General features: G+C 23.8%; 9 protein-coding genes across 9 annotated transcripts; 5 read left to right on the top strand and 4 right to left on the bottom strand.

Moving 5' to 3' along the window:
- Positions 1–590: 590 nt before the first annotated feature.
- On the bottom strand, positions 591–3,464 carry PCHAS_1006100 (conserved Plasmodium protein, unknown function; the record flags this gene model as incomplete). Its single annotated transcript, XM_016798270.1, has 1 exon — positions 591–3,464. One exon carries the CDS (start codon positions 3,462–3,464, stop codon positions 591–593), a length of 2,874 nt encoding a protein of 957 aa, XP_016655502.1.
- Positions 3,465–5,141: 1,677 nt separating this feature from the next.
- On the bottom strand, positions 5,142–6,668 carry PCHAS_1006000 (mitochondrial carrier protein, putative; the record flags this gene model as incomplete). Its single annotated transcript, XM_016798268.1, has 3 exons — positions 5,142–6,025; positions 6,184–6,387; positions 6,614–6,668. 3 exons carry the CDS (start codon positions 6,666–6,668, stop codon positions 5,142–5,144), a joined length of 1,143 nt encoding a protein of 380 aa, XP_016655501.1.
- Positions 6,669–8,272: 1,604 nt separating this feature from the next.
- On the top strand, positions 8,273–8,599 carry PCHAS_1005900 (conserved Plasmodium protein, unknown function; the record flags this gene model as incomplete). The annotated part of the gene is made up of 1 exon (XM_016798267.1): positions 8,273–8,599. The coding sequence occupies one exon, from the start codon at positions 8,273–8,275 to the stop codon at positions 8,597–8,599; it is 327 nt and encodes a 108-aa protein (XP_016655500.1).
- Positions 8,600–9,317: 718 nt separating this feature from the next.
- PCHAS_1005800 (transcription factor, putative) lies at positions 9,318–10,334 on the bottom strand (the record flags this gene model as incomplete). The annotated part of the gene is made up of 1 exon (XM_729180.2): positions 9,318–10,334. The coding sequence occupies one exon, from the start codon at positions 10,332–10,334 to the stop codon at positions 9,318–9,320; it is 1,017 nt and encodes a 338-aa protein (XP_734273.2).
- Positions 10,335–11,642: 1,308 nt separating this feature from the next.
- Positions 11,643–12,726, top strand: PCHAS_1005700 (peptidyl-tRNA hydrolase 2, putative; the record flags this gene model as incomplete). Its single annotated transcript, XM_016798266.1, has 5 exons — positions 11,643–11,856; positions 12,065–12,243; positions 12,325–12,399; positions 12,537–12,588; positions 12,677–12,726. 5 exons carry the CDS (start codon positions 11,643–11,645, stop codon positions 12,724–12,726), a joined length of 570 nt encoding a protein of 189 aa, XP_016655499.1.
- A 326-nt stretch (positions 12,727–13,052) lies between these two features.
- PCHAS_1005600 (methyltransferase, putative) lies at positions 13,053–14,183 on the bottom strand (the record flags this gene model as incomplete). The annotated part of the gene is made up of 2 exons (XM_016798265.1): positions 13,053–13,949; positions 14,157–14,183. The coding sequence occupies 2 exons, from the start codon at positions 14,181–14,183 to the stop codon at positions 13,053–13,055; spliced, it is 924 nt and encodes a 307-aa protein (XP_016655498.1).
- Positions 14,184–14,868: 685 nt separating this feature from the next.
- On the top strand, positions 14,869–15,492 carry PCHAS_1005500 (conserved Plasmodium protein, unknown function; the record flags this gene model as incomplete). The annotated part of the gene is made up of 1 exon (XM_016798264.1): positions 14,869–15,492. The coding sequence occupies one exon, from the start codon at positions 14,869–14,871 to the stop codon at positions 15,490–15,492; it is 624 nt and encodes a 207-aa protein (XP_016655497.1).
- A 746-nt stretch (positions 15,493–16,238) lies between these two features.
- Positions 16,239–24,329, top strand: PCHAS_1005400 (conserved Plasmodium protein, unknown function; the record flags this gene model as incomplete). The annotated part of the gene is made up of 8 exons (XM_016798263.1): positions 16,239–16,249; positions 16,377–16,411; positions 16,489–16,514; positions 16,587–17,045; positions 17,299–23,625; positions 23,755–23,868; positions 24,033–24,123; positions 24,301–24,329. The coding sequence occupies 8 exons, from the start codon at positions 16,239–16,241 to the stop codon at positions 24,327–24,329; spliced, it is 7,092 nt and encodes a 2,363-aa protein (XP_016655496.1).
- An 813-nt stretch (positions 24,330–25,142) lies between these two features.
- PCHAS_1005300 (ribosomal protein L25, putative) lies at positions 25,143–26,516 on the top strand (the record flags this gene model as incomplete). Its single annotated transcript, XM_016798262.1, has 5 exons — positions 25,143–25,473; positions 25,628–25,708; positions 25,836–26,086; positions 26,204–26,293; positions 26,412–26,516. 5 exons carry the CDS (start codon positions 25,143–25,145, stop codon positions 26,514–26,516), a joined length of 858 nt encoding a protein of 285 aa, XP_016655495.1.
- Position 26,517: the final 1 nt, after the last annotated feature.

Below are 26,517 nucleotides of genomic sequence, written 5' to 3'. Positions count from 1 at the left end.
CACGGCTTTTCGTACTTTGCATTACTTGCATAAATATGCATACATATGCATACATATGCATACATATATTTTTTTCGACACCCTTGATCTGCAACCGCGACATAGTTATTATTTTAATAACGTATCCAGCATCTTATATTTTTAATACACCTTTTTTTTGTAATAATTTGATGCAATTATATTTATACTATGTCTATAAAATTGGTATTTATAAGTCTTTAATATAAATTTGTTTTATCTCGATTTTATTATATTTTTTGCCTCTTAATTGTGCATTTTTTTAATGCTAGCATTATGCTAATTTTTTAATAAGACATAATTTTATGAATTAATTTTAATTAATTTAAAAACATACACAATGTGTTTTAAAAATTATGATATATTTTTTTACAAATTTTAACTGCCCCCTGATAAGGCATTGTATATTGTTGCATTTCATTGAGTATGCACAAAGCCATTTGTATCTGGTTGAGGGGGTCGTACTATATCTTCAAATTGAGTTAAAAACAGAATGTATATTTAAATTATCTTGATTTTTGTAAATGCTAAAGAGTTGTATTTTTTTATTTCATCTATTTCTATTATAAGTATTAATCGTTTTTATTTTCCATTCCGAATCTATCCTTCTCGTTAGCATTAATCCAGTGCCCATAATCAATATGATGATTTATTTTTTTATCACTACTATCCCATGAAATTTCTTCATCATCCTTAGGATTGAAAATATGTGTGCATTTCTTTCCATCCTTTGCATAAATATTATTATAATTTGTTTGCTGTTTCCATTGGTGTTGCTCGTCAAATGTTCCATCACTATTATTACTATTTACTTCTTTGGCTATCCAATCAGGTATTGTATCATCATTATACGAAACTTCGTTGCTGTCTTTCCTATTATTTGTAAATGTATCCCAACTATCATCTTCAGTTTGTTTAAAAAAATTTATGTCCCTTTTATTATCTTGCCCATCGTGAATATTATTATTACTGTAGTAGTTTATAAACTCCCAAAATGTGTTACTATTTATTTTATTTTGATCATCTTTATTTGTGCATTCTAAGAAAGAAAAATCATTTATATTGGATTCTCTAGAGCGTTTTGTTTTATTTTTTAATTTATATTCTGTATCATTTATTTTGTTTGCATTTAAACTGTGATAAATATTTAATAATTCGTCGCTTTTTACTCCCGCATTAGTTATAGAAGTGGGATTATTGTCGTTATCCCTGTAGAATACACTATTATTTTTGCCTCTATCAATGTCATTCTTCATTTGCTGTTTATTTCGCATATTTATGTGTTTATATTCTTCCATTTCTGTGGCTTGGTTGAATTGAGGTGAGAAGTTCAAACTCTCATCCCCATAGTGCATATTCATTGGTAATTCATTTTGAAACGTCTCATAACATGACAAATTATCATATATTTTATTAATTTTTTTGCAAATAAAATCGTTTCCAGATTTGTTGCTTTCGATATCGTCATAGTTTGGTATTTTACTATGTGTATTATCATTATCATTCAATACCATGTCACAGTATTGAATCTTTGAAAAATGTTCAGGGTTTATATTTGGAAATATTGTATGATTATCTTCATGTTTGTTATAATTTTCTGATAAATGCTCTCTAATCTTGTTGGTCTGACTTGTAATATTTTCTTTCACCTTCTCATTTTGGTTATTGTAAATATCATCATTCCTGCCTTTAATTTTGTATTCATTATTTTGTGTGTGTAAATCTGAATTATTAATATTAGCTAGTTTGTTAAAAGAATCTTTTTTATTTTGGGGGTTTTTCGTATTTAATACATCATAATATGTTACATTTTTTGAAATATTTGAAAAATATGAATTTGTTTCATTTTGTTTTTCTTCATCATTTTTTCCAAGTATATTGCTTACTAAATCAGGAATAAATATTGATAGAAGTTTTTTTTCATTTGGTGATTTTACAGAATTTAAATTTTTATGTATTTTATTTTCTTTTTCACTCGTTTTGAAAGTAGGAGGAATATATTTCCGCTCATTATCTGTTTTTTCAATTTTTTGATGAGGCTCATAAAGATTTGTCTTCTCTATGTTTCGATATAATTCCCAATTAAACATACCCCATTGATATTTATCAATATTATTTTTATGTCTAAAAACGCCAATTTTGTCCTTAGTAATTTTGGCATTATCATCAGAAATTATGTTTGCATCTCCTCTCAATGGAATAGTATTATTTTCAAATGTGTCATCTATTTCATGTTCTTTTTTTTCATTACAACTATTTAAAGAAAAATGGGGAAATGTTTTTGCTTTTCTAAAATCAGAGTTATTTGAATATATGTCTAATAGTATGTTAGGACTAATATCATCACTTTTTCTATGTATTTTTTTTTTATTTCGTTGATCATCCGATTTTTGTAAATCTGGCCAATTATTATTAAAATCATTTATTTTTTCTGTATCTATTAATATAGAACCAAAATTATTTTCATCATCAGCTGTATATTCACTACTGCTACTACTTATACCCCTTGCAATAATATTACCTTTTGTGATTATATTTTGAGACTCTATTTTTTCATTACAAATATTGTAATTTCTATTATTAATAGAATATGGATCACTACCTATTCTTCTTACTTCATCATGTATTATACTATCCATTGTATTATTTTTAGAGTTTCGACTATTAACAGTATTATTTTTTTGTGATAGATTTTTACAAAATGGGGGAAATGAATACATAGGTATGTCTTTGCTTAGAAATTTCGTAGATATATCATCTCTTATTTTGGATTTATTGACGGTATTATTTTTATGAAAAAAAGAACTTAAATCATCATAAATTTGAATATTATTTGTGCTATCTTTGTGGTATTCCTTTTGGTCTATATATCTAATAGATGGTGTGTTACTTTCGAATTTATTATATATATAGGAAGCATTCCTATCCCTTTCTATTTCGTCATTTGTTTTATTCCCCCTTTTTATGTTTACTTCATTTATACCCAATTTAAGATCACTTTCTTTTTTATTTCTAATGGCTTCTTTATTTTCTGCATTAACCTGATTTTGTGAATATAAGGAGTAGCATTTTATTTTGCATTCACAAATAGCTTTTCCAGTATATAGAATTTTTTTTTTAATTTTTTTTAAAATGTTTTGCCCATGATTATATAATTCTAAATGTTTTATTATTTTAACAATACTAAGGCATATATATTTGCATCTTAAACAATTAAAATATTTATCTTTTTTTAATACGTCTAATTGTTTAACTCGATGATTCTCCTTTATAATATGGTGCTCAAAAATATGAACACATGTAAATACTAGCAGACATATATTGCATTTATAGACAAATATTTTTTCTTTTACTAATTCAATGCAATTATCATTTTTTTTATTTTCTATATCATCACTACTGGCATTATTTTGATAATATCCTGAATCTGTAAGATCAATATTCATTTTTTATTATCGTGGTATAGCTAGCTATGCTATTTGTACCGCTATAACATCTGTGTTTATAAATTTATTTGTTAAGTATATTGTATGAATAAGGCAGATGTGTAATGGTTCGAAATATATTCGTCTTTAAAAATATGTCTATTATGGAATGAAAAAAGAAAAATGAAGAAAAATAGGAAGTAAAAGTAAGCAACAAAACAAATAAACAAATGAATAAACAAGCAAAGAACATAATGAATCAACAAATGAAAGAAACCCCAAAAAATGTAAAAGGAAAGAAAAAATGATATATATATGTATGTAAAATGATGTATCTGTTATATTGAGAAATAAAATCGTTTTTATGAACATGCAAATATATAACAATATAAATGTTGGAAATTGAATTTTTTTAAATGAAAAATTTGCTCAAATATATTTAATTTGATAAATGGAAGAAAATATATATAATAATATAAGAGGAAAAATGAACTATTTTGAGGATGGCTTAAATTTAATATATATGTATATATAATGAAAATATTGGATATGTGTGTTTCGTTTACTTTTTGTTTATTCTTAGATGTATATGGAAAGACGTCCTTACACATATGCACACGTACTTTTTAAAAGCCATATATCAATATAATAAATTAAATAAGGCTTTTATAATATTGTGGCTATATAAAAATGGTTATTCATATTTGTATATATTCATAATGTTTATTTACCAACATAATATGATGTCTTATATGTTTGATATTTTTCCTATATATAATTTAGACACATTTATAAATTTCTTCAATTGTAAAATTAACGATTTGTGAATTTTTATTTATATTGAAATAGTTTATGAGATGTGGAAGAAAAAGTAAAAAAATACAACGAATCTGTTTGAGAATAGAAATTGGTGTTATTTTAAAATGTGCATGCATATGTATATATAATTGAAAACAAGTATAAACAAATAATTGAAACTTATTACAACAATGTAAAATATTTCTACGGTTATTAGCTTTATATTTCGTAATAAAGCTTAAAATAAAAAAACAAATCAAATAAAACTCAGTAAAATTTGAATATAAAAAAAGACTTACAGGGAATAGTCAATATATACCATTATATACGAGTTTATGTATTTCTGCAAGCATTTCAACAAAGCCCCTAAATGTGCAGCGTTTATTTTATTTGAAAAAACAAAACAGTTGATAAGTTACTAGTTTTTTAACAAGCATATCATAATTTATAGTGCCTGAATTTTATCGCATTTAGTATTTTTTTTCATTTTATTTTATAAAAATAATTTAAAAAAAAATAATTTTTATTTAGTTGATATATATGGTATGCTTAATAAATATCATTTATTAATTATTTAAAATATTAAAAATTATCAAAAAAAATAAAGATAAAAGATAACATATGGATGCACTACATACATATGTAGATATATATATGTCAAATAAACTATAGTTATGGTATATTAACATATATGTATATATTTAATTTGAAATAAATGTATCGAAAAATGAATAAATTTAGGTAAAATAGAAACTAAGGTGATATAAAACAATGTAATTTATATAAAAGGAAACTTGAAGGGTTTGTAAAATTTTGAAAAAAATAAAGACAAAAATTTTAGTAGGCGCATAAGCAAATTTTTGTATACAAATATGTGGGTGGAAAGAATTCTCAAACACATCAACGATTAAAATAGTGGTAAGTTGAAAATAGGATTGCACATGTTGGTACTATTTTAACCAATCTTGGACAAATGCCAATATAAAATCCTTTAATTCCATTTTTTTTTAAAATTAATTTCGCAACAGAAAAAACATTATAATTATAATTATTGGTTAACTTAAAATAGTTATAATATTTATAACTATAAGTATTGGATCCATATTTACCTGCCCCATATTTATAATATATAGATCTATGATTATTATGAGCGTAATTACTTACTTTAACATCCCATAAATATCTATTGTTATATATATTACTTTGAAAAATACTATAAAAGCTATTCATTTTATGTCTTTGATTAAGATCATAATTTTTAATTTTTCTATGATCAAAATCATTTTTATGTATAATATCAATACATCTTGCTTGCATATTTGTTTTTATTATATCTAATGGGTGTGTTATAAATGTGGTTATAGTGCTACTTAAGCATGCACATATAAATGGGTATACAAATTTTTTAATATAATTTTTTCGATTTTCATATTCTTTATCTTTTCTTTTTATATAATTAACTAAGTATTCATTCATCGACCAATATATAGCTGAAAAAGGAATATCTCTAATAAGTGTTGACGTTATTCCTTTATATAAATTTATTTTTATTCTTCTATTTTTTTTATCTCCAAACATATCAAATATACTTACTTTAAAATTGTTACAGACATTTGCTTGAACATTTGTTCTATATATTTCTAATGGCGATGTGACAATTATAGAGATAAATCTTGAGATAGTTGCACATAAATAATATGGAACACCTCGTTCTTTTAATTCTTCGTATACATAAAAAAATAATGTATTATTTACTATGTATAAATTTGTGGTACTAACAAGTCCTATTTTAAGAGGCAAAAAATATGGAAAAATATTAGTATTATGATTGAATAAAGGGTAAGATAAAATGGGTATATTCACATAATAAGGAACAATATATATTCAGCATTGATATGGAACATTATTTGGCAATAAAAAATATATATGCTTTTTTAATTACCTCTATAAACAGCTTGTATTCCATATTTATTATAAATATTTTTGAAAGTTTGATAATAAAAGGAGTTGAATTGTACAAGCTTTTCTTTATTTTTTTTTGTGATTTTTTTTACAATATACTTTTTATCAATATTAGTATTACTATTATATTGTATGTAATTTTTTACCACATCGAGGGGTGTACATATGAGGCTCACAAAAATACCTGAATTAAAAAAAAACAATAATAAAACAATTAGTATTGGCATATAAGCAATTAAACATGCTCACATATGTATAAATCAAAAATAAGTAATAGCTTTCTGAAATTAAGACAAGTAAATATGTTGTTTTATGAAGGTAACAAAATAATGAGTTTTATGGTTTGTCTTTTTGATTATAAAAATGTATGTTTAACAAATTTTTTGTATGCATATATTATTTGTTCTTACTTGACACTGTACTACTGTATACTATGTTTTGAAATTTAACAGTCTTTTTTTCCATTTTCGCATGAGTGTTCAGAATATATTCTTTCCTAACTATATATATTTCTTTTATTTTACATTGTATGAATGTAAAAATATTCTAATTTATTTTTTGATTTTGGCATTTTCTTTTTACTATTAATCCATATTCCCCAGATTGATTTGTTCATGTATATTATATAAAATATACAAACGATAAAAAAATTCAAAGCAGATAAGTCTAGCAACTATTTTGTTACATCCAATTGTGTGTTCCTTCCCTTCTATTTCGTTTATAAATGAATAATAAACTTATCTAAATGGATAATGTGATTTGGCGAATAATTTTAACAATCGCCATTTAAATGATATATATATCTACATGTGGATAGAAAATTTTGAATATATAATAATGCATATAATATAGATTTCCCAAAAAAATCAATATAAAAATATATTTAAAATATTATGGTATATGTTACAGCTATATAAGTATGGTATAAAAAGTATGAATATGAGCAGAAACCCATCCATACATAAAATACACTATATAGGCTTAAATCGATATTAGTATCAATAAAAATAAGTTAAATTATAATTTAAAATTACAAATTAAAAACTTTTACATGAAAAAACATTTATTATATATTTATTTATATTACATAAAATAAACAATAAATATAGTTTCAATTTTATGATCAAAATATTGTATAATTATAAGTACGTTATTAAAGCTGTAGAAAAACCTTTATTATAATATGTATGAAAAAAATATTGTTAATACTTTTCATTGTTTATTTGATTTAAATATGCAATATTTTTTGTACTGTATATATTATTTACGCTAGTATATAACGCCCCATTGTTAGGCCTGTGAATTTTAAAAGGACATATATATATATACAAAATTTATATAATAAGTTGATTTATATAAATACAAAAATATAAATGTAACATATATATAGTATGTATTATTTTTATATAGAATACATTTTTTTTTTTGGAATTGCAAAGACTATTTTTTTAGATTAAAAATAATCATTGCTTTTCGTTTTTTTAATTTTAATTTGATCGAGTATAAACATGGTTCCTTGATTTATTAAAAAATTAAACTATAGCAATTTTTTAATTTAAAAAAGCAAGTATAAATAGAATGTATATATTTTAAAATTTTGAACTTTGTTCTGGTATTAGCAACATACATAATAAAAGGATTACAATTTTACATACTTTCAAAAAGATAAAAAAAATGAAATAAAGTATGCACAATATATTTATGTATGATGTAACATTTATTCGGTTTGATTAAACGAATGGTGTTATATAAATTGAAGAGATCAAAATAAAGAAACATGAAATTTGTATTTCAAAGGATCATGCAAAAAAATGTTTATTACTTAAATATTTTTTTATATTCTACTTTTTATATATCTTTATGAAGGATATATAAAAAATTGATCATATTAAATCCACACTGTGATAGTTAAGACTTGTTTGCCTTTATAGTGTTTCCATTTTTTGATATAAATTTATTACGGCATTAAAATATTGCAAAACAAATAACAGGCAATTGACCAAGCATATATACAACTGTGAGAAAATATAAACGAGGCAATAATCTATAAAAAGAAATTAAATATAAAAATGCATATTATGCTAAAGAGACATATTAAAGGGATATACAACATAAAGAATGTGTTTTTAAAAAACAATAACTTCATAAATTCCACAAAAAACTGCAATAATATTTACTTTAATGAGCCCCCTTTAAATATTGGCACATATTCGAAAAGCCATGGTTTTTTTTTTTTTAATGAAAGTTTTATAAATGTATTTAACAAAAAGAAGGACAAAGTTATATGTGAAATGAGAAGGGACAGAGGTGGAACTGTCAGAAAGAAATTGAGTAGAGAAAAAAAGAAAACCCAAAAAAAACAAAAAAAAGAAAATACTAGAGATATACATAAATAAAAAGGGGGAAATTATTTAAAAAATTCAAAAATAAATAATATGACAATAAAATAATACAATACAACATATGTTGTCTAATAATACCTCGGCATTTTTCATCCATTTATCATTATTATTTTTTTTTTGTCATTTTTTTAGTGTATATTTTTGACTTTATTTTATTTTTTTTTGTATATCCAAACTTGTTCTCTATTTTCATTTTCAACAAATTATGTATTAGCAAACTGTTATATGTGTTTAAGAGATATACGCATGTTACAAATATTACTTGGGATGAGACACTAATATTCCCATCAATTTTATTTTTTAATGATATATACATAAACATTTTTATTAGCATTAATATGCAGCTTATTGGTAAAACAAATATTATAATATAAGGATGGAAAAATAATGAAATATATAAATAAAGCTTACGATTGTCGTGAGAAAAAAAATGATATATATTGTATTTTCATTTTTTTTTGAAATGTTTTAAATTGTTCATATGTTATTTTACAAAATTGGTGAATATTATTTTTTTAAATATTCTAAAGTATATTCATTGTATAACGTCTATGACATAAAATAAAATAGTTATGTGTGTGCAAATGAGATATAAGCTAAGAATACAAAAAAATTAATTAAATTGAATTAAACTAAGTTAAAAAAATGAATATAGAATAAATAAAAACGAATACAAAAAATATGCGCATGCATATAATTGTGAAGAGAGAGTTTAATTATTGACAGTTGTTTGCTTTTTGCAATTAGGGCAAAAGTAAATGATAGTGGATCCTTCATCAGCACTTCGAGTTTGTATATTAACAAAATAAAGAAAATCATGACCACAGTCTGTACATTTTTCATAGGTTATATTATAAGCTGCATTTTCCCCTTCCTTAAATAATTCAACATTTTTATCAAAAGTAGCAATTTTATTTTGCCAATACATTTTTTTATTATTATCAAATAAATATTTTTCTCTATATGAATGTAGCTCGATATAATTATTTGGATTATAATTTATATTGTCATTTATATCTAAATCGTCTATTATGTAACCACAATAAATACATTTAATAGTATTTTCACATAAAGCTGGATTATTATCATCATATTTTAATTTTGACATATTAAAGCGTTTTATAAATAAATAATTATAATCATCATAATTAAATATATAACCACAATGTTTGCAAAATTGTTCTTTTTCTTTTTGTATACTTTTAATCATTAATGATTGATGAGTAATATCTGTTAAATTTTTTGTTAATCTTTCTATATCAAAATATTTTTTACCTGTTAATATTTGGCATAGCTCATCATGTTCTATACTTATTTCATTATTATAATGATCTATAAAATAATTTAGCATATCTTCTGTTGTTACATTATCAATACTAAGATTGGAATTTTTATTTTCTTTTAATTTTTTTTCTTTTTTTTTGGGGTCACTCATTTTATTGTTACTATTGTTTGTTTCATATGATGACGAATTTTCGCTATCAAGATAATCATTTGTTTCTCTCTTTACAATATTGGATTTATTTTTTTTCATCCTTTCCTTTTTATTGTTTTGTTTCAATTCAGATTCAAAACTATCATGAGCATGTATAAGGGGGGATAAACTGTTATTCATTTTGTTTTCAGAATTTTCGCTTTCGTCTTCATATTTCTCATTGTAATGATTTGTGTTTTCTTTTGTTTCTTTATTTTGATTTAAATAATCATTATTTTTATGTTTTTTTTTCATTTTGCTCCTTTTTTCCGTTTCCGAAATTATTATGCATATATGCCAATAAAAAAAATATATATAATGATATATCTTAATTCATAATTATGATATATTTTGATCTTCCTTTAATGCTATATATAAACTATTTTTCCATTTTTCCTAGACGTTTTTATTTTTTTGAATTCACATGATAACAAGTTTTATATATTCTTTCAAACTATAAAAGAAAATGTTAATGGCATAGTCATTATATAATATATATATAATTAGCTAACCACATTTTTTATATAAAACATAAAACAATATTACATTATTATGCTTTGTTCTTAAATAAAAAAACATAAAACAACATCACGCTAATTATAATGGAACCTTGAATTTTTATTCTATTTTATTTATTATTTTTATTTCTTTCTTCTCATTTAATAGGAAGAAAAAAATGTTGTTTTATTTTACAGAAATAAAATTTTTTTTTTTTTTTTTTTTGAAAAGAAAAGGCATATGATTTAGTGTATGAATATATTGTGTATCATATAGTAATATATATTTATGACAAAACTGTAAAATTTAGATCGTTTAACAGTAGATGATGAAAAATAAAAAAGTAATGTTTTAAGATACACATATGGATTTTTTTATAAATATATTGTTTACTAATGATTACTGTTGTAAATTTAAGTTACAATAAAAAAATTTTGAGAAATATTGTCACTAATTATATGTACATATATTTTAGTGTGCTGTGATTATAATTTTATTTTATAAATAACTATTTGATATACAAAATAAATGTAACGAGTTCAAAAAAATAAATACAATACCTATTTTTTTAGTCTCATTTTATTTGTTCAAATTTTATGTATTTTTATTTTTAGTATTATTTTTATTTTTTTTTCATTAAATGATTAATATATCAAAATAGTAGCTAAATTTTAATTTGTGAATCAAGGGAAAGTAAAAGAATTAACTGGAACAAAAGTGTTGAAAAAAAGTAATCAAAGCTTAAACATAATCAAATTAACATGCTTATATATAATACTTCATTTATTTTTATTTTTGAAGAATACAATAAGCTGAGTAAAATTCATGTATATCAAGGAAGAAACCCTTTAACTGCTTAAAATTCGTAAATATATTTCAACTTCCATATATTTTACATATTTATGGATATGCATTATACATTCCGAATATAATGGATATTGTTTCCTAAGACTCTTATGTGTATACTTATAGTCCAGCGACGGAAATAATGTGATAAGATCTATATAAATTAGGTGTTACTTTGATATTTTATTATTATATATATTCTTTATATTTTTAAAGCCCATGAATCCAGATATAAATGGCAAATTAACTAACATAGAAAATGATAGACATGGAATTATCGTTTTAGTTCTAGCGTTTTTGTGTGGATTTATACTTGGGTTATGTTTTAAGTACATATGCCAAATAAAAAAAAATGCATCAAAAATAAGAGACATTTATGAAACCGTCAATGCATACGGCAGTGACTGTAAAATGGTTTTTTGTGTTAGAACAGGTAAAATATTTTTGTTCATTATCATTTTGAGCATATAAAAAAGACCCACAATTTTTGTGCCAATCCTTTTTAAATGCTCCTATATATTTTTTTCTCTTCTTTAATACACTACGTTTACTCTGTTTTATTTCTAAATTTTGATTTACCCCAATTTACGTTTCCATTTATTCATAATAATTTTTTTAACCAACTTTTTCTCTTACGTTAGACATAAAAATGAATAAAGGAAAAATAGCTTCTCAGTGTTGTCATGCTTGCTTGGGTGTTTATGAGAAAATTCTAAAAAGAAATAACAAACTGAAAGCTAATGAAAATTCAAAAAATGTTTTAACCTATTATGATATATGGAAAAAAACTGGCCAAAAAAAAATTGTTCTTAAAATATCAGTAATAATACAATTTTTAAATATTTCATTCTATTTTTTATTTTAATGCATAAAAAAAATGTAAATATGTTTAATTTTATAGAGTTTAGAAGAAATGTATGAAATTGAAAAAAAAGCACAAATGGATGGACTAATTACTTCGATTATTGTCGACGCGGTAAAACGAATGCACACATTTTATCTCATATTAAAGGGGCTTCATGCCATTAGCATATATACATGAATATTTTGTAAATAATAAATATAGACAGGCATATAATGTGCACACTCTTTTGTATTCTTTTTCCTTTATAGGGAAGGACACAAATCGAGCCAAACACCGAAACTGTGATTGCTATTGAGCCAGGTATTTACACAAAAATAAGCAAAGCGAATTTATTATCTATGTGAATAAATATACTATATGCATATATATTTTTTTTACGGTTTTGCAGTTCCCGATGAAATAGTCAATAAAATAACAGGACAACTAAAGCTACTGTAGATAATATGATATAATTCATTACGATACTTACACTTGAATTGCATTTAGTCTTTTAGCTTAAATGCGCACATAGTTATGTTTTTTATTTGCGTTTTGTCATTTTGACACGTGCATATATATATTCATATATGCTTATTTTTTTTGGCGACACCCAATTTTAAAACATAAAAAATTTAACTTATTTTTTTTAAATTATATAAATTGATTATTTAGTTATTAAAAAGTAATGATAACTCATAAATGTAATTTTTTAAATGAGTTCATTACACATATATATGTCTATGGGCATGGACAAAGACAATCTCATTCCCCCTATTGGTTACATACTAATTTTTTTTAAGATCATTTGTATGAATATAATAAATAGGAACTTTATCCTTCTCTAGCAATATTTCGTTAATATGAATTTCTTTTTTTTTCGGTGTATCTTTGTCAGCGCTTTGATTTGTATATATTTGGTTATTTTCGTTTAGCGTTTTATTTGGTAATCGTTTTATTTTCTTAGCTATTAAGATATATATACTTCCCGCATTTTTTATCATTTTAAAAGTAATGTTAAATCCATTGTTTTTTAAAATATCCAAAGGAGATCGATTTTCGTAGTATCCATATTCCCATGGAATTTTTCTATTTGGATATAAATCAAATTTTTCTAAAATATATCTAATAAATTTATTATAAATAATACCTCTTTCAACTAAAAAAAATTTTCCATCCTGTTTCATGACTTCGTAAACTTGTTGTAAACATTCATCAACATGCTCTAATGAGCATAAGGAGAAAGATGAAACTACAGAATCAAAAGTGTCAGGTTTAAAATAACTATTTTTTATATCATTGTTTATAACATATACAGGATATGGAGGGTTTATTTTTTCTATTTTTTTTTTCAGCTGTTCACACATTTTTTCACTTTTTTCTACACATACTAATGCATCTATATTTTTAAAAAAATTAAAATTTCGGCCTGTCCCTGCTCCTATTTCTAATACAACCCCTCTAACTTTTCGAAAGTTTTTTTTTTTATATTTGCTAATAGATGTAATTTTTTCAACAAAATCATTTTTTTCATCATAATTTTTTGCTAAATCATCAAATACTTTTATTCGAAATTTCTCACTTGGCACATCTACATTATAATCATTTAAGGGCCTATTTTTTTTATAAACATAAAAACAGCTGAATACTATTCCCCCGCTTGAAACTGTCACACCAAACAATAGCTAAAAAAGGTAATAAATAGAATAAAGGATATTCGTAGGGGGTGTTTAACATGAAATAACATAGGATATAAACAAATGAGTTATGTATTAACACAATAATGCATACTTACGCATATATATATGTACTTATTTGTGTAAGTGTTATATATGCATGTGTTTAAAGGAATAATCAATGTATACACAATTTTATATACTCGTTTTATTTACCTTTCTAAAGGAGGAAAACGTAAACATAATTTTTTCGTCGTCCACTACTATTTCTGAAGAACTTAAAATCCAAAAAATAAATTATTTGAAAAAATAAACTTAGTAGTGTATCCCCCCAAAAATAGATGAACTTTTTCCTTTGTAAATAAAAAGGTTTATTCTCGCCATTGGAAATATGAATTAAATACATATATGTTGTATAATTTTTACATATTCGCATGTACAAAAAATAAAGCACTATAAATGCAAGTATTGTATATATGGTTAAATTAAACTTATAATTTGATTAATCAATTTTCACTGCATATTTGTTTAAATATTATATTAATTTTCCATATATATATTTACTTTTTTTCCTATTAAACTCATGTATATTTCCATGAAGTTTGAAAAAAATCGACAAGAAAACGAAGATTACTAAATATACTTTAGATTATTATTCCGCAATAAATGAAAAAATACAAAAATACATACTACTAACCAGATGTATTTTAAAGAAAGAAAAAATATATTAAATATAAATATTTGAAAGTGTGAAAAAAGTGAAAGGAAAACCCAGTGAAAACAATATTTTATGAAGATATTATATTAAACAATATATTGAGAAAGGAAAGAATAATATTTAGTATAAAAATAAGTAAAATCAAAAATAATGATATAAAAAAGCAATTGGCAGCAAAGTGGGCGTATATAAAAAAGGTGATGAGGGAAAATGTTTAAAAACAACGATGGAAAATGCAAAAAGAATTTGCAAAATGATATAAAAGTAAAGAAGGATTTGATGAAAAATATAAATAAAAACAACAACCATATAAAAGGGAAACATAATAAAAAAAATAAAACAATACAAAATAATATTACCAATAAGGACACGCTTAAATTTGTCTTAAATAAATGTATTGAATTAAAAAGTTATATAATAACGTACAAAATGAACTTTAAAAGTATTCTAAATGGTTTATTTAATGAATATATATTTTTAAAAAGATATATGATTTGTAATTATAATGTTTATCATAAGATAAATTTTTATCATTGTTGTAACCATTCTTTAAAAAAGCTCAATAATGTATTGCTTATATTGCATACTATTATAGAAAAAGATGACGAATATTTATTATTTGAGTTATATGATGAAATAAAGAATAATTTAAGGTTACTATATTACGTTGGAAGAATATTATCAAATAATTTAACATGTATCGCTTATAGAAAAGCCGTATACGTAATTATAATATGCATTGCAAGAATTCACACTCTATTGAATTGTCTTCTTGTATCTCATCCTTTTAAACATATTATACCACAAATATCAAATTTGATTCGAAACATTTAAAATTATAGACATTGAGTAGCCAAATTAAGGCTCAATTGTTCAAGCATTATAAGTTTGTTTTGTTTTTTAAACAAATTCGACGTTATGGCATATGAAGTTATGAATGTATGCATATAACGCAGTTTATTGAAACATTGTATATATATTTTTTATTTTTTCCTTTTTTTTTGTGGTGTTTGTATCACATTGTTACCTTTCTTATGCACAATGTGTGATAACAAATTTGTAGATTTTTTCTTAAAAAAACAAACAAAACATTTATATTCATTTGTTTAAACTTAAAAAGATAATATAAAAGCTTTAGGAAATAAAAATAAGTTTTTATTTATCGGTATTTATAAAAAATACAAAATATAAATCAATAATTAAATAAATATACCATATAATATGTCTATATCTTCCCTAATTATTCATTAGCTCTATATAGCTATTTTCTTAAAATTATAGCGAATTTATTAATATTGAAATATAATTTGAAAGATTATTATAAAAAAATTCTGAACGTTCAGAAAATATTACTATTTTTTTATATGTATTATGTTGCATATAGCTGTTTATATGTGTGTGTGTATTTTTTTATTGGCTATATATTTAAAAGTGTAACATGACAAATGATGATTTATTATATACCTACATACACACATATATGTATATTGATAATTTCGTCTTAAATGATGTTATTATTTGTGTGGACAGATTTAGTTAGATTAAATGTCTTTTAAGTTGTGTAATTTAGGTCATAAATCATGAATTACGAGTAAAACATAATATAAAATGAAAAAGGAGAAAATATTAAATAAACTTGAAATCAAACATGTTAAAATATATAGACTAAGTTAATTATTATTCATATAATTTATTATTTTTTTATTATTTCTACCTAGCGACGATTCTCCATTTTTATTCGAAAACTTAAAAAGTATAATTGCATATATTTTAATAAATTTATTTTAAAACATATATTCACATATTTTTACTTTTTATAAATATGCGCAGGTATTGTTCAATCTAAGGATAAAAAGGTTTGTATTACATGAACTTCAATTGATAAATTTAAGTATATTAGAACATTCTCTCTATAAACTATTTTATAGGGAAAAAGCAAATGGGAGAGGGGTGTTGATAACACTCTTGACAGAGCATTTTATAATTTAGAATCCTCAAGTGCCAAAAAAAGACGGAGTGAAAAAGAAAATTCAAATGAAAATGTTTATAGAGCTATACAAGGTAATATAAGTAGCACAAAATGGAGTTCTGATAACATATCATCAACAACATCAAATGAGTTGTCTTCACATATATCTGATAGTTCATACAAGTTTAAAACATTTGATAAAAAAAAAGACAACATTATATATGGCAGCTATTATAAAAAGGAACTATCCCATGGAAGTAGTTTAGAGCATAATTCAGAAGAAAATCGTGAAGAGAGCTTAAATAATGTAGATGAACAGATAAATTTTGTTAATAAATTAATTGAGTATTTCAAAAAATTAAAAGTTGACGATTCGGAGGAGAATCAACATTTTCCAATTTGTTCGGGAAGCGACCAAGTAATTAAAAAATAAATAGATAATAAAATAATAAATACACAAAAATAATAGGAAACAATTATACTATGAGTGTGTTTTTTGTAAAATTCGCATATTATATATATATTGCTAAATGAAATTACATTTTTTAAAAAATATAAAAGTTTATGGTATTACACATCGATTAGTCAGTCTTTCACGTATCACAAGGTGATATTTACATGAATACACAAATGAAAAGTGAAACAATTTCAATCTGTTTTTACTTTTACAGAATTTTAAGTTAAAAAAAAGTACCAATAAATCGAAATTTATTAAAAGAAATGAAAAATCAAGTTACAATATAACAAAAAATCCAAAAGGAAATGTCCCTGAAAATGTAAATAAAGTGGCTCCAGACGCAGAAATAAAGAATTTAAAAAAAGAAAATAGAATAAATAAATACCAAAATATAGAATCAGTGTTAGATGCATTAAATTATGAAAGCATTGAAAGAAAATCCCCAAGCAGTTATGATGATAATAATAAATGTAGACCAGACAGTTTTAATAAAGATAGTATTTATATGGAGGAAAAGGAAATACAAAGTGCTGATAATGATTTAATTTATAATACAAGGAAAGAAACAATTTGTATCCCGTATAATAAACAGAATAGTTCTATATGCAATAATAAGAACATTTTAAAAAAATATGCTTCAAAATCTTGTAATAAAGAGCAATTTAGCAATTTTACACAGAATACTACACCTGAGAAGCATTCTTCAAATGCTAGTATATATTCAAAAAAAGTAGGCATTATAAAAGAGCTTGTTAAAACCGGAAAATTGGATAGAATGAATACAGCAGCTAAAAAGTTAAATTCACAGAAAAGCCACGAAATATTTTTAGAACAGAATGATGAAACATATATTAAAAAAATGCTAAGCAATAAAGAAAATGATAATATAGACCATAATGGGCCAGTATTGGATGTATTAGAAAATAAAGATAATAAAATTCAATATGATGAAATAAAAACAGGTGACTCTAATTTATATATATCTTCAATAGACACAGAAAAAGAATATATTAAAAAGGTCAGCAAATGGAAACTTAATATTTTTAATTCTTTAGAAAATGCGCCAAATATAAAAATCTATGTAAAAAAACCTTTTTTGAAAAGCTACAAAATATTGTTTAGAGAAAGTAAATGCCGAAAAAAATATAATCATATATTAAGGAATATGAAAAAAGGAAAATATCATAATAATAAACTAGGGGAATATGTAAAATGTTGGAATAAATTAGAAAAAAAAATGTTAAAAATAACAAGAATGGATAAACACAGAATACAATTAAATGATAAAATAAAAGAAAAAAAATTCAAGAGTACGAGTCAAATTTATGGATATGAAAGAGCAAAAACAAGGCTCGATGGTAGCAGATCAAAAAAAGAAATGCTAAAAAAGGGAAAATCGGAAGGAATTAAGAATAATAACCATATAAATAATGTGAAATATAAACGAAATAGTGAACCGACACCAGAAAATATTAGTTCTGAATCAAATAAGAATTCCACTATTATAATTATGCAAGAATCGAAAAGCTTGAAACTGGAAAAAATAGATAGATCTTCAAGTAATCTCAAAGATGAAAATAGCAATTTTAATCGAATAAAAACCATGGAAAGTGAAGAATTTCACATAAATAGAAGCAAACATTATATTATACATCATAAGAAAGATAAAAAGAAGAAGGAAAGCAGAAAAATTAAAAGAGCAATTTCAACATTTTTTAAATATTCATCAGAATATATAAATTCTCGAAAAAGAAGGCTTTCGCTACAAAGTTTAGATGATTATAATGAATTGGACAAAAGTAGTTCGAGATATAGCGAAGCAGAAAATAAAGAAACATATGAAACAAATGTAGACAAACCCGGAATGAGATTATTCAAAACAGCACATACCCTAAAAAGTGTTGAGAATGATAACAATTTAAACGATGATTGGGAACAAAAACCATATTCAGAAGGAAATGGCGAGGAATTTTATTATAAAAATACAAAAAAAAATTATTCTACAGATTTTCAGTTTGAAAATGTAAGAAAGAAAAGTATGAAAAATAATTCTGTGAATAAAGGGGAGTCTTCCAATATGCGTTATTATAATGACCAATCCGAAAGGCATAATAAATTGATTCCAGATGAAATGTATAATTATTATTACTATAATGATATAGGAGGAAATGAAAAGATGAGCAAAGCTTCATACAACACACATAGCGAGAGGAACAATTATGAAAACAAATATGCATATATGAATCGAGGTGGGCAGAAAAATTATCATATAAGTGAAGACTATAATAATTTTAACGATGATGACGCATTATATTCGGGATATTACAAATATTATGAAAATTTAGATGAAAATGATTTAAACGATTATAGCGAATGGGATGATTATAATTATACTAATCCAAGTAAAGACTATTCTGCAGACAGGAAAAAATTAAATAAATTATATTATATATATAATAATGAATCTTATTCAAAAGAAAAAAATTCGCAAATAGCTAATATTCCAAAGGAGAATAATAGAAATTATTATAAAGATTCTGCTTACTTAGATTACATGAACAATATAGAAAATTTAAAAAATGATGACAATAATGCATTGTTGTCTGAGTTGTTAATGCAAAGCAATGCAACATTTAGTGAAAAAATGGCAATGATATTAAATTTGAGCAAGGACAAGCGCCTATATAGAAGGATTAAAAAATTATTAGAAAATAAAAATTATGATAATAACATAAAAAATATATTAATTTATTTTTTAAAATGTATAAAGAGCGGTATCGATTTACCAAAATATGATGATAAAGAAAGCTTAACGAATGTTAAAAAGAACAAATTTGGAAAGTCAAAAAGTAGGAAAAGACAATATAATGAATTAAAGGAAGAAGAAATGGGAATAAAAGATGTGAACTTAAGCAATAATAGAAAAGATAGCAAAAATGTATGCTTAAAAAAAATGTACATAGAAAATGCTCCTAATAGTTTACCATTAACTATGCTAATTATACAAAATTTTGAAAAAAGAAAAAAAAATGATAAAGATACAAAAGTAAAGTATAAAGTTGAATTAACGGGAATGAAAAACACAAAGAAATTTGGAAAACTTGTTGAGGATGAAAAGTGTCTATTTTCAAGGATTGATAAAATATATAGTTTTTGTAGCATCGATGAAAAATATAAATCTGATGAAGTATACAATACGAATATTGTGAATAGATTCATTCCATTTCCAAATATAAAAAACGATTTGATACAAAAATTTAATATTCCCAAATTGATAAAGTTTAAAGAAAATGCAATAGAAAAAGAAAAAATAAAAGATACTAAGCATGGTTTTTTACGTATTAATAAGGCATCTAATAATAACAAAAATGCTAAAAATATTATATATAAGCCAAAATTATTTGCAAAAGCTGACAATAAATTTAATGAAATAAACAAATTAGAATATGCAAGCAGCCATACACTCGGAAGCGCTTTGTCTGATGTACCTAAAAATAGCACAACTAGCATACCATTTGATGAAAAGAAAAGTAATAACCAATTTGTAAAAGACAGAATCTTGGCTTTGCAAAAGAAAGAACAAAGTTTTTTTCTGAATAAAAATAAAACTCATCCATTAAAATTTTATAAAAGTAAAGGTTTAACTTTATCTAATAAAAAAGTAGAAGCAAGTATAAAAAGTATTTTTGTGTCTAATTCCTTTCTTTCGAAAGAAAAAGAGGTATCCGACATAGAAAATAAAAGTACCCAATTGAATAATTCTTTAGAAAAACAAATAAGTTCATATGCTTCCAAAAATAGTGTGTCAACAAATAGTAATGTTAAAAATGAGGAAATAAACAATGAAAACCTTGAGACAGAAAAGAAAAATGTAATTACTAAGCTCAACAGTATAAAAAGTGATATCATTAGGAAAAAAGCAAATAAAAAAAATAATCATAATATTATCAAAGAAAAATTGTCTACAAAAAGTTCTATAAATTTATGGAAAAATGAAGGAGGGAAAATAATGCATAAGGAGAGTAGAATTGATCAGAAAAGTAAATTATTTAGTGGGAGTGAACCAAGAATAAGAAATAAAAACCATGAAGAGATAATCATAAAAAGTAAAAGTGGAAGTATAAAACCGTTTTATAAGGAAAAATATAAGAATAGCAATATATCTGGTATACAAATGGTAGGAATGAAAAAGGGAAAATCATATATAAAAATTAAGTCTTTCATAAATAAAAATAATATGGTAAATTATTACAATGAGCACGATAAAAATGAGGAGAAAGAGGGCGAGAAAAATATGAACGATTTTCCAAAGGTCCTTGATGGAGATAATTATGATAAGAAGGAATTGTTTAATAAAAAAAGTCATAAAATTCGGACTTTTGACAACGGAAATGATAAAATATTGTTTGTAGCAGAAGAAACTAATTCAGAAAATGGGGATAGATTCTACAACAAATTGGAATATTCAAACACCAATAAAAATATTAACAAAATTATGGAAAAGAAAAATGAATTTTTACATCATGATGAAAATAACAACCTCTTAAAGGACAGAATAGATACTATTCGTAATGAAAAAATAGAAAGGCCAAAAAATGTATTGATAAATCACATGAAAAGTGAATTTATGCTAAATAACAAAAATCAAAATTATAAGAATCGAAACAATAGTAGCACCAATGTAGACAATTACAAAATGAAAAAAAACCAAAGCATTTACACTAATAAAGAAATGCTTCCAATGTTTTCATCGAGCGCGATGAAACGAATTTACGAGAATTCAACAGATAACATAAAAGAAAATAAAATATTTAAAAATATTTCTAGTAATTTTTTCCAATTAAATAAATTGCCTTATAAAGTAAACAAAAGTTTCAAAGAAATTCCAAAATGGGAAAATAAAATGGTGTATAGATATAAGACAAATAAAGGAAACAGCTACTATTTTTTAAATAAAGATCGAAAAAGTAAATATAAGACATATATAAATTCTGATGTATCCCTTCCATTAAATAATTTTAACGAAAGAGAAAGTGAAAAAATTAAAGATGTAAATATGTTTTACAAAAAAGGTGAAAATTTATTAGAGCAAAGAAGAAAGTATCAAGGGAAAGGAAAAAATAATACTGTTGCATTTGAAAAAAATAAGAAATGGGAAAGTGATGCCTCTATTATTTTACCAACAAATAATTTGTTAAAGATTCATAAGAACAATAGTGAGATTATCGATGCTAGCGACTATGAACAGGTTGAAAAAAAAGTAAGAGGCATGATTTATACTCCCTCCAAAAGATATACACATAGAGAATTTTTATCAGGCTCCATTGAAATAAATCCAATTCGCAAAAAAAATAAAAATACAGGAATAAGTCAATTTATTAAGTCTAAAAGGGATAGAACCCTTCGTATTAGAAATAACAGTGATATTGCTGGCAGAAATTATGATGATAAATATATCGAAAAGAATAATATAAACAGATATTCTGAAAATTCAGAATTTAAAAATGTGAAATTAATAAAAAACCAATCAAATTATGTTGATATAAAATCGATAGAATCCTCTAAGAGCACAGTTGAATATGTCGTCGAAAAAAATTACCTTAAAAAAACTACCAGTGTATTATCGGATAGTTATGAAATAAAGGACAAAATGAAAAATGGTATAAAAAATAAAATAATTTCGAAAAAAAAAAATGAAAAAAAGGATACCTTAATTTATCCACAAATATATAAATCATATATAAAAGAAAAAATCAAAAAAAATGAAGAAACAAAAAAAAAGAAAATTAAGGATAAAATTAACAACCGTGATAAAAATGTTTTCAAAAATATACACACAGAAATGAGTGAAAATTTATCAATTTCAAGCATAAGTGAGGATAGAAAAAAAAAAGTTAAACATAATAAGAACAAAGGAAATAAAAAACAAAAAAGACGTCAAAATTATAAAACCGATACCACATCAAGTTCAGACAATTATAATTTAAATGAAACAAAATTTAGAACTCGTGCAAAAGGGGTATATGGTAAAAGACGGAAAGAATTTCAAAGCTCAATTAATTTAGGAAGTAATAGTTTTATGGAAAAATTAAAAAGACATATTAATGTAAAACGTAAGCTCGATTTAAGTAGCAATAATATAATACAATATTTTTCAAGTGATTTACAAAATCTACGAGATATAGAAGAAAGTGTTACAGAAAAAAATTCACAAAGTACAACCACAGACGAAAGTGATATTGAAAAAGAAACAATAATTTCTGATGAAAAAATGGATGAAAGTGAAGAGATAAAATCGTTTAACGAAATGTCAGACAATTTTTTAACTATTAAATTAAATATTATAACAATATTCTTAGAAGGATTTCATATAAGAAAAAACAGTCTAAATAAAAAATATAATATAAAAGTAACTATTTATTCTTCTAATAGTATTAAGACCCTTGATAATGATGATATAACAAAGGAGGTATTTCCATGTTATTTGACTTCGCACCCAAATGGCATTGGTTTAAGTTCTGATGCGTTCAAAAAAATTGATGTAAGATTTTTTTTTTATTTTTTTGTATATGAAGGATTGAAATGAAAAAATATGTCCTTAATATGTAAGAAATATTTAATTGATTTGTATTTCATTCAGTAGATTGATTATTTTACTTTTTTTTTCTAGGTATCATGTAGAGAAGGCTCATGTGAATTTTTTAAAGTGGTAGTATCCTGCTACCGAGACAAGAGTTTCTTAAAAAGGAAATTATTTAAAATATATACCCAAACCTTTAGATCGGTATTATTATGCATATTTAAAGAAATGCTATATATGATTTATTTTACAGATTTTAATATATGGCGTGATTCTATTGGTTTTAGTTCAACATACATAATGCTTATAAAATATTTGTTTATAATTTATAAAATGTTATATTTCTCTTTTTTACACGCCCTTTATAGCCCGTTGAATTAAAGAGCTACATCCTAAGCAAAAACAAAAAATATGCATTGGAAACATCCAGTTATAATGACGATTCTTATGAAATAAATGGTATTACACACGCATATATATATAGTGTGTATTTATAAAATAGCAACACATTAAGCAAAAGTAGAAAAGGAAAGAATAATTTGCTTAAAATTAGTTGTAAATTGCATTATCCTTACAAATGTATAATATTTATTTAAATAAATATTTTTCTGAATAAATTATATAACATCTTTTTAGGGACCATAATAATTGGAACATTATTATAGAGAGTTAATCAAATTCATAATACAATATATGCATCATAATTCAGGATTTTTTTCATTTTATACCAGGTATAGTAGACTATATATGTTAAGTTATGGTATGCCATAAAAAACAATCGTTTTTTGCTTACTATTTTTGTTTATGTTTTTAATAACTTTCAAGAAAATAGAATGCCTTTAAAATTTGTTATGAGTACATTATGAGAATATAATACCATTTTTTCAAAATATTCATACGCAATTCAGTTTCGATTTATTTTCGTCTTACACTATCCCACTATATGCATTAGTGTTAAAACATTTATTACCATGTAGTTTGCTGCTATTATTGCTAGTATTATTCTACTATTGTTATAGCTATAATTCATAACATTTTTTAAATAAATATATAATGTGTACATAATAATACTGCTACTTTTACTATGGGCGAAAGTAGAGGATAATATAAAGTGGTATGGAACATATTAATTATATAAATATTTATGCTTATTTATCTATGACATTCGTTATTTATTTCTAGCTTATTATGTAGTGCATTCTTTTATGTATTAACAATTTTCTCCTATATAAATTTTTTTTTCGATTTTTTTTTCCAATTTTTTCAACATCAGCATAAGAATTGTAATGAATTTTTTTTTGTTTATTTATTTTAAGTATTCCGCTTGTTTAGTCGCGTAGTGGGAATGTTTATTATGTGTATGAATAAAAATTTGGATACTTAGTATAATTCTCCTCTCATCAGAACATAGCAAAGTATTATTATATTATATATATGTAACACAATTAATGAAAAATGTAATTTGGTAAGAAAAAAAGATGAATTTTTTGAGACGGCTTAATGGAAAAAAATATTTCATGTACACTTCAAAAAGAAATAACCTAAACTATAAATTACATCTTAAGTTTAAGCAATGGAATTATTTAAAAAGTGAAATTATAAATTATTTTAATTCCAACAATAATGTGAATACGACAGTCAATTTAGAAGCTAGGTGCTGGGAAAGGTTTAAGAAAAAGGAATTATTACAAGCCCATGGGTATATCCCTGCTATCATATGGAAGTATGGTGAAGAAAAAAGAATTTGCATAAACCATAAAGAAATTGATGAATATGCATTTGAGGAAGAAGATGGACACTTATCATTGTGTAATTAAAGAATAAACCGCTACATACGTCTCTATGCATATACATATAGAGGGAGAACAACAAAAAATGAATATTGACATGTGGATGTTTTCCCTCTCTATTTAGCACGTATATTCTTATGGAAATGAAATGCATTCCTTATTTTTTTTTGCAGTATTTTCGGCGAGATTATTTAAAATCCATATCGGCGACGAAGTAGTCGAATGTGTTGTGTCGCATGTAGAGGCAGATCCAGGTTAATATAAACAATAATTTATAATTTATTATGACTTATAAATTTAAAGAGACTAGTTTATATTTGTTTTATCGAAGTATAGTATCTCTATGTTGACATAGCCACATATTTATTTTCTTTATTACAGTTGAGAAGCACATATATTTCTTGAAATTCGCAAGGGTTGTAGAGAATGAGATAACACAAGTAAATATTCCATGTAGTATAGTAGGGCTAATTGGATCTCCAGCATATATAAATGGATATCATGTTCAATTAGCCTTAAATTATATAAAGTGTAATGTTTTAGGGAATAATATCCCTCCTCCTTTTCAAATAGATGTTTCAAAGTTATCATATAAAGAGCCATATAATTCCATCAAATTAAGAGAATTGATGGTAAGAAAAAAATGAATGTATACATTATTATGTGCGCAATATTAATCGTATATACACACTACAAAAACTAAACAAATTAACAAACAAAATAAAAATATGAATAAATATTATTTGCAGCATTTGCTTCCAGAAAATGGTAATGTAATATTCTCTGAGGAATATGACTTAGATCAAACTGAGGTTGTTTGGACATACGAGCCTGGAAAGGTAACATCCCCTAAAAAACAGAAAATGATATACACCTAATTTATGTATACATGCAATTTATTTCAATTTTATTTGATAATACTTCATGGTATTTCTTTAATATATTATTTACGTACAGATTCCTGAAACTCCATTACCCGATGATTATATTGATCCCAATTTTTTGAACAAAAGAGGAAAGCGAATCCAACTAACATACAAAGATTATTGGCCAAAGCAATAAA

The sequence above is a fragment of the Plasmodium chabaudi genome (assembly GCF_900002335.3).
Source record: "Plasmodium chabaudi chabaudi strain AS genome assembly, chromosome: 10".
Classification (NCBI taxonomy): domain Eukaryota; phylum Apicomplexa; class Aconoidasida; order Haemosporida; family Plasmodiidae; genus Plasmodium; species Plasmodium chabaudi.
This window is presented reverse-complemented; position numbering and strand designations above follow the sequence as displayed.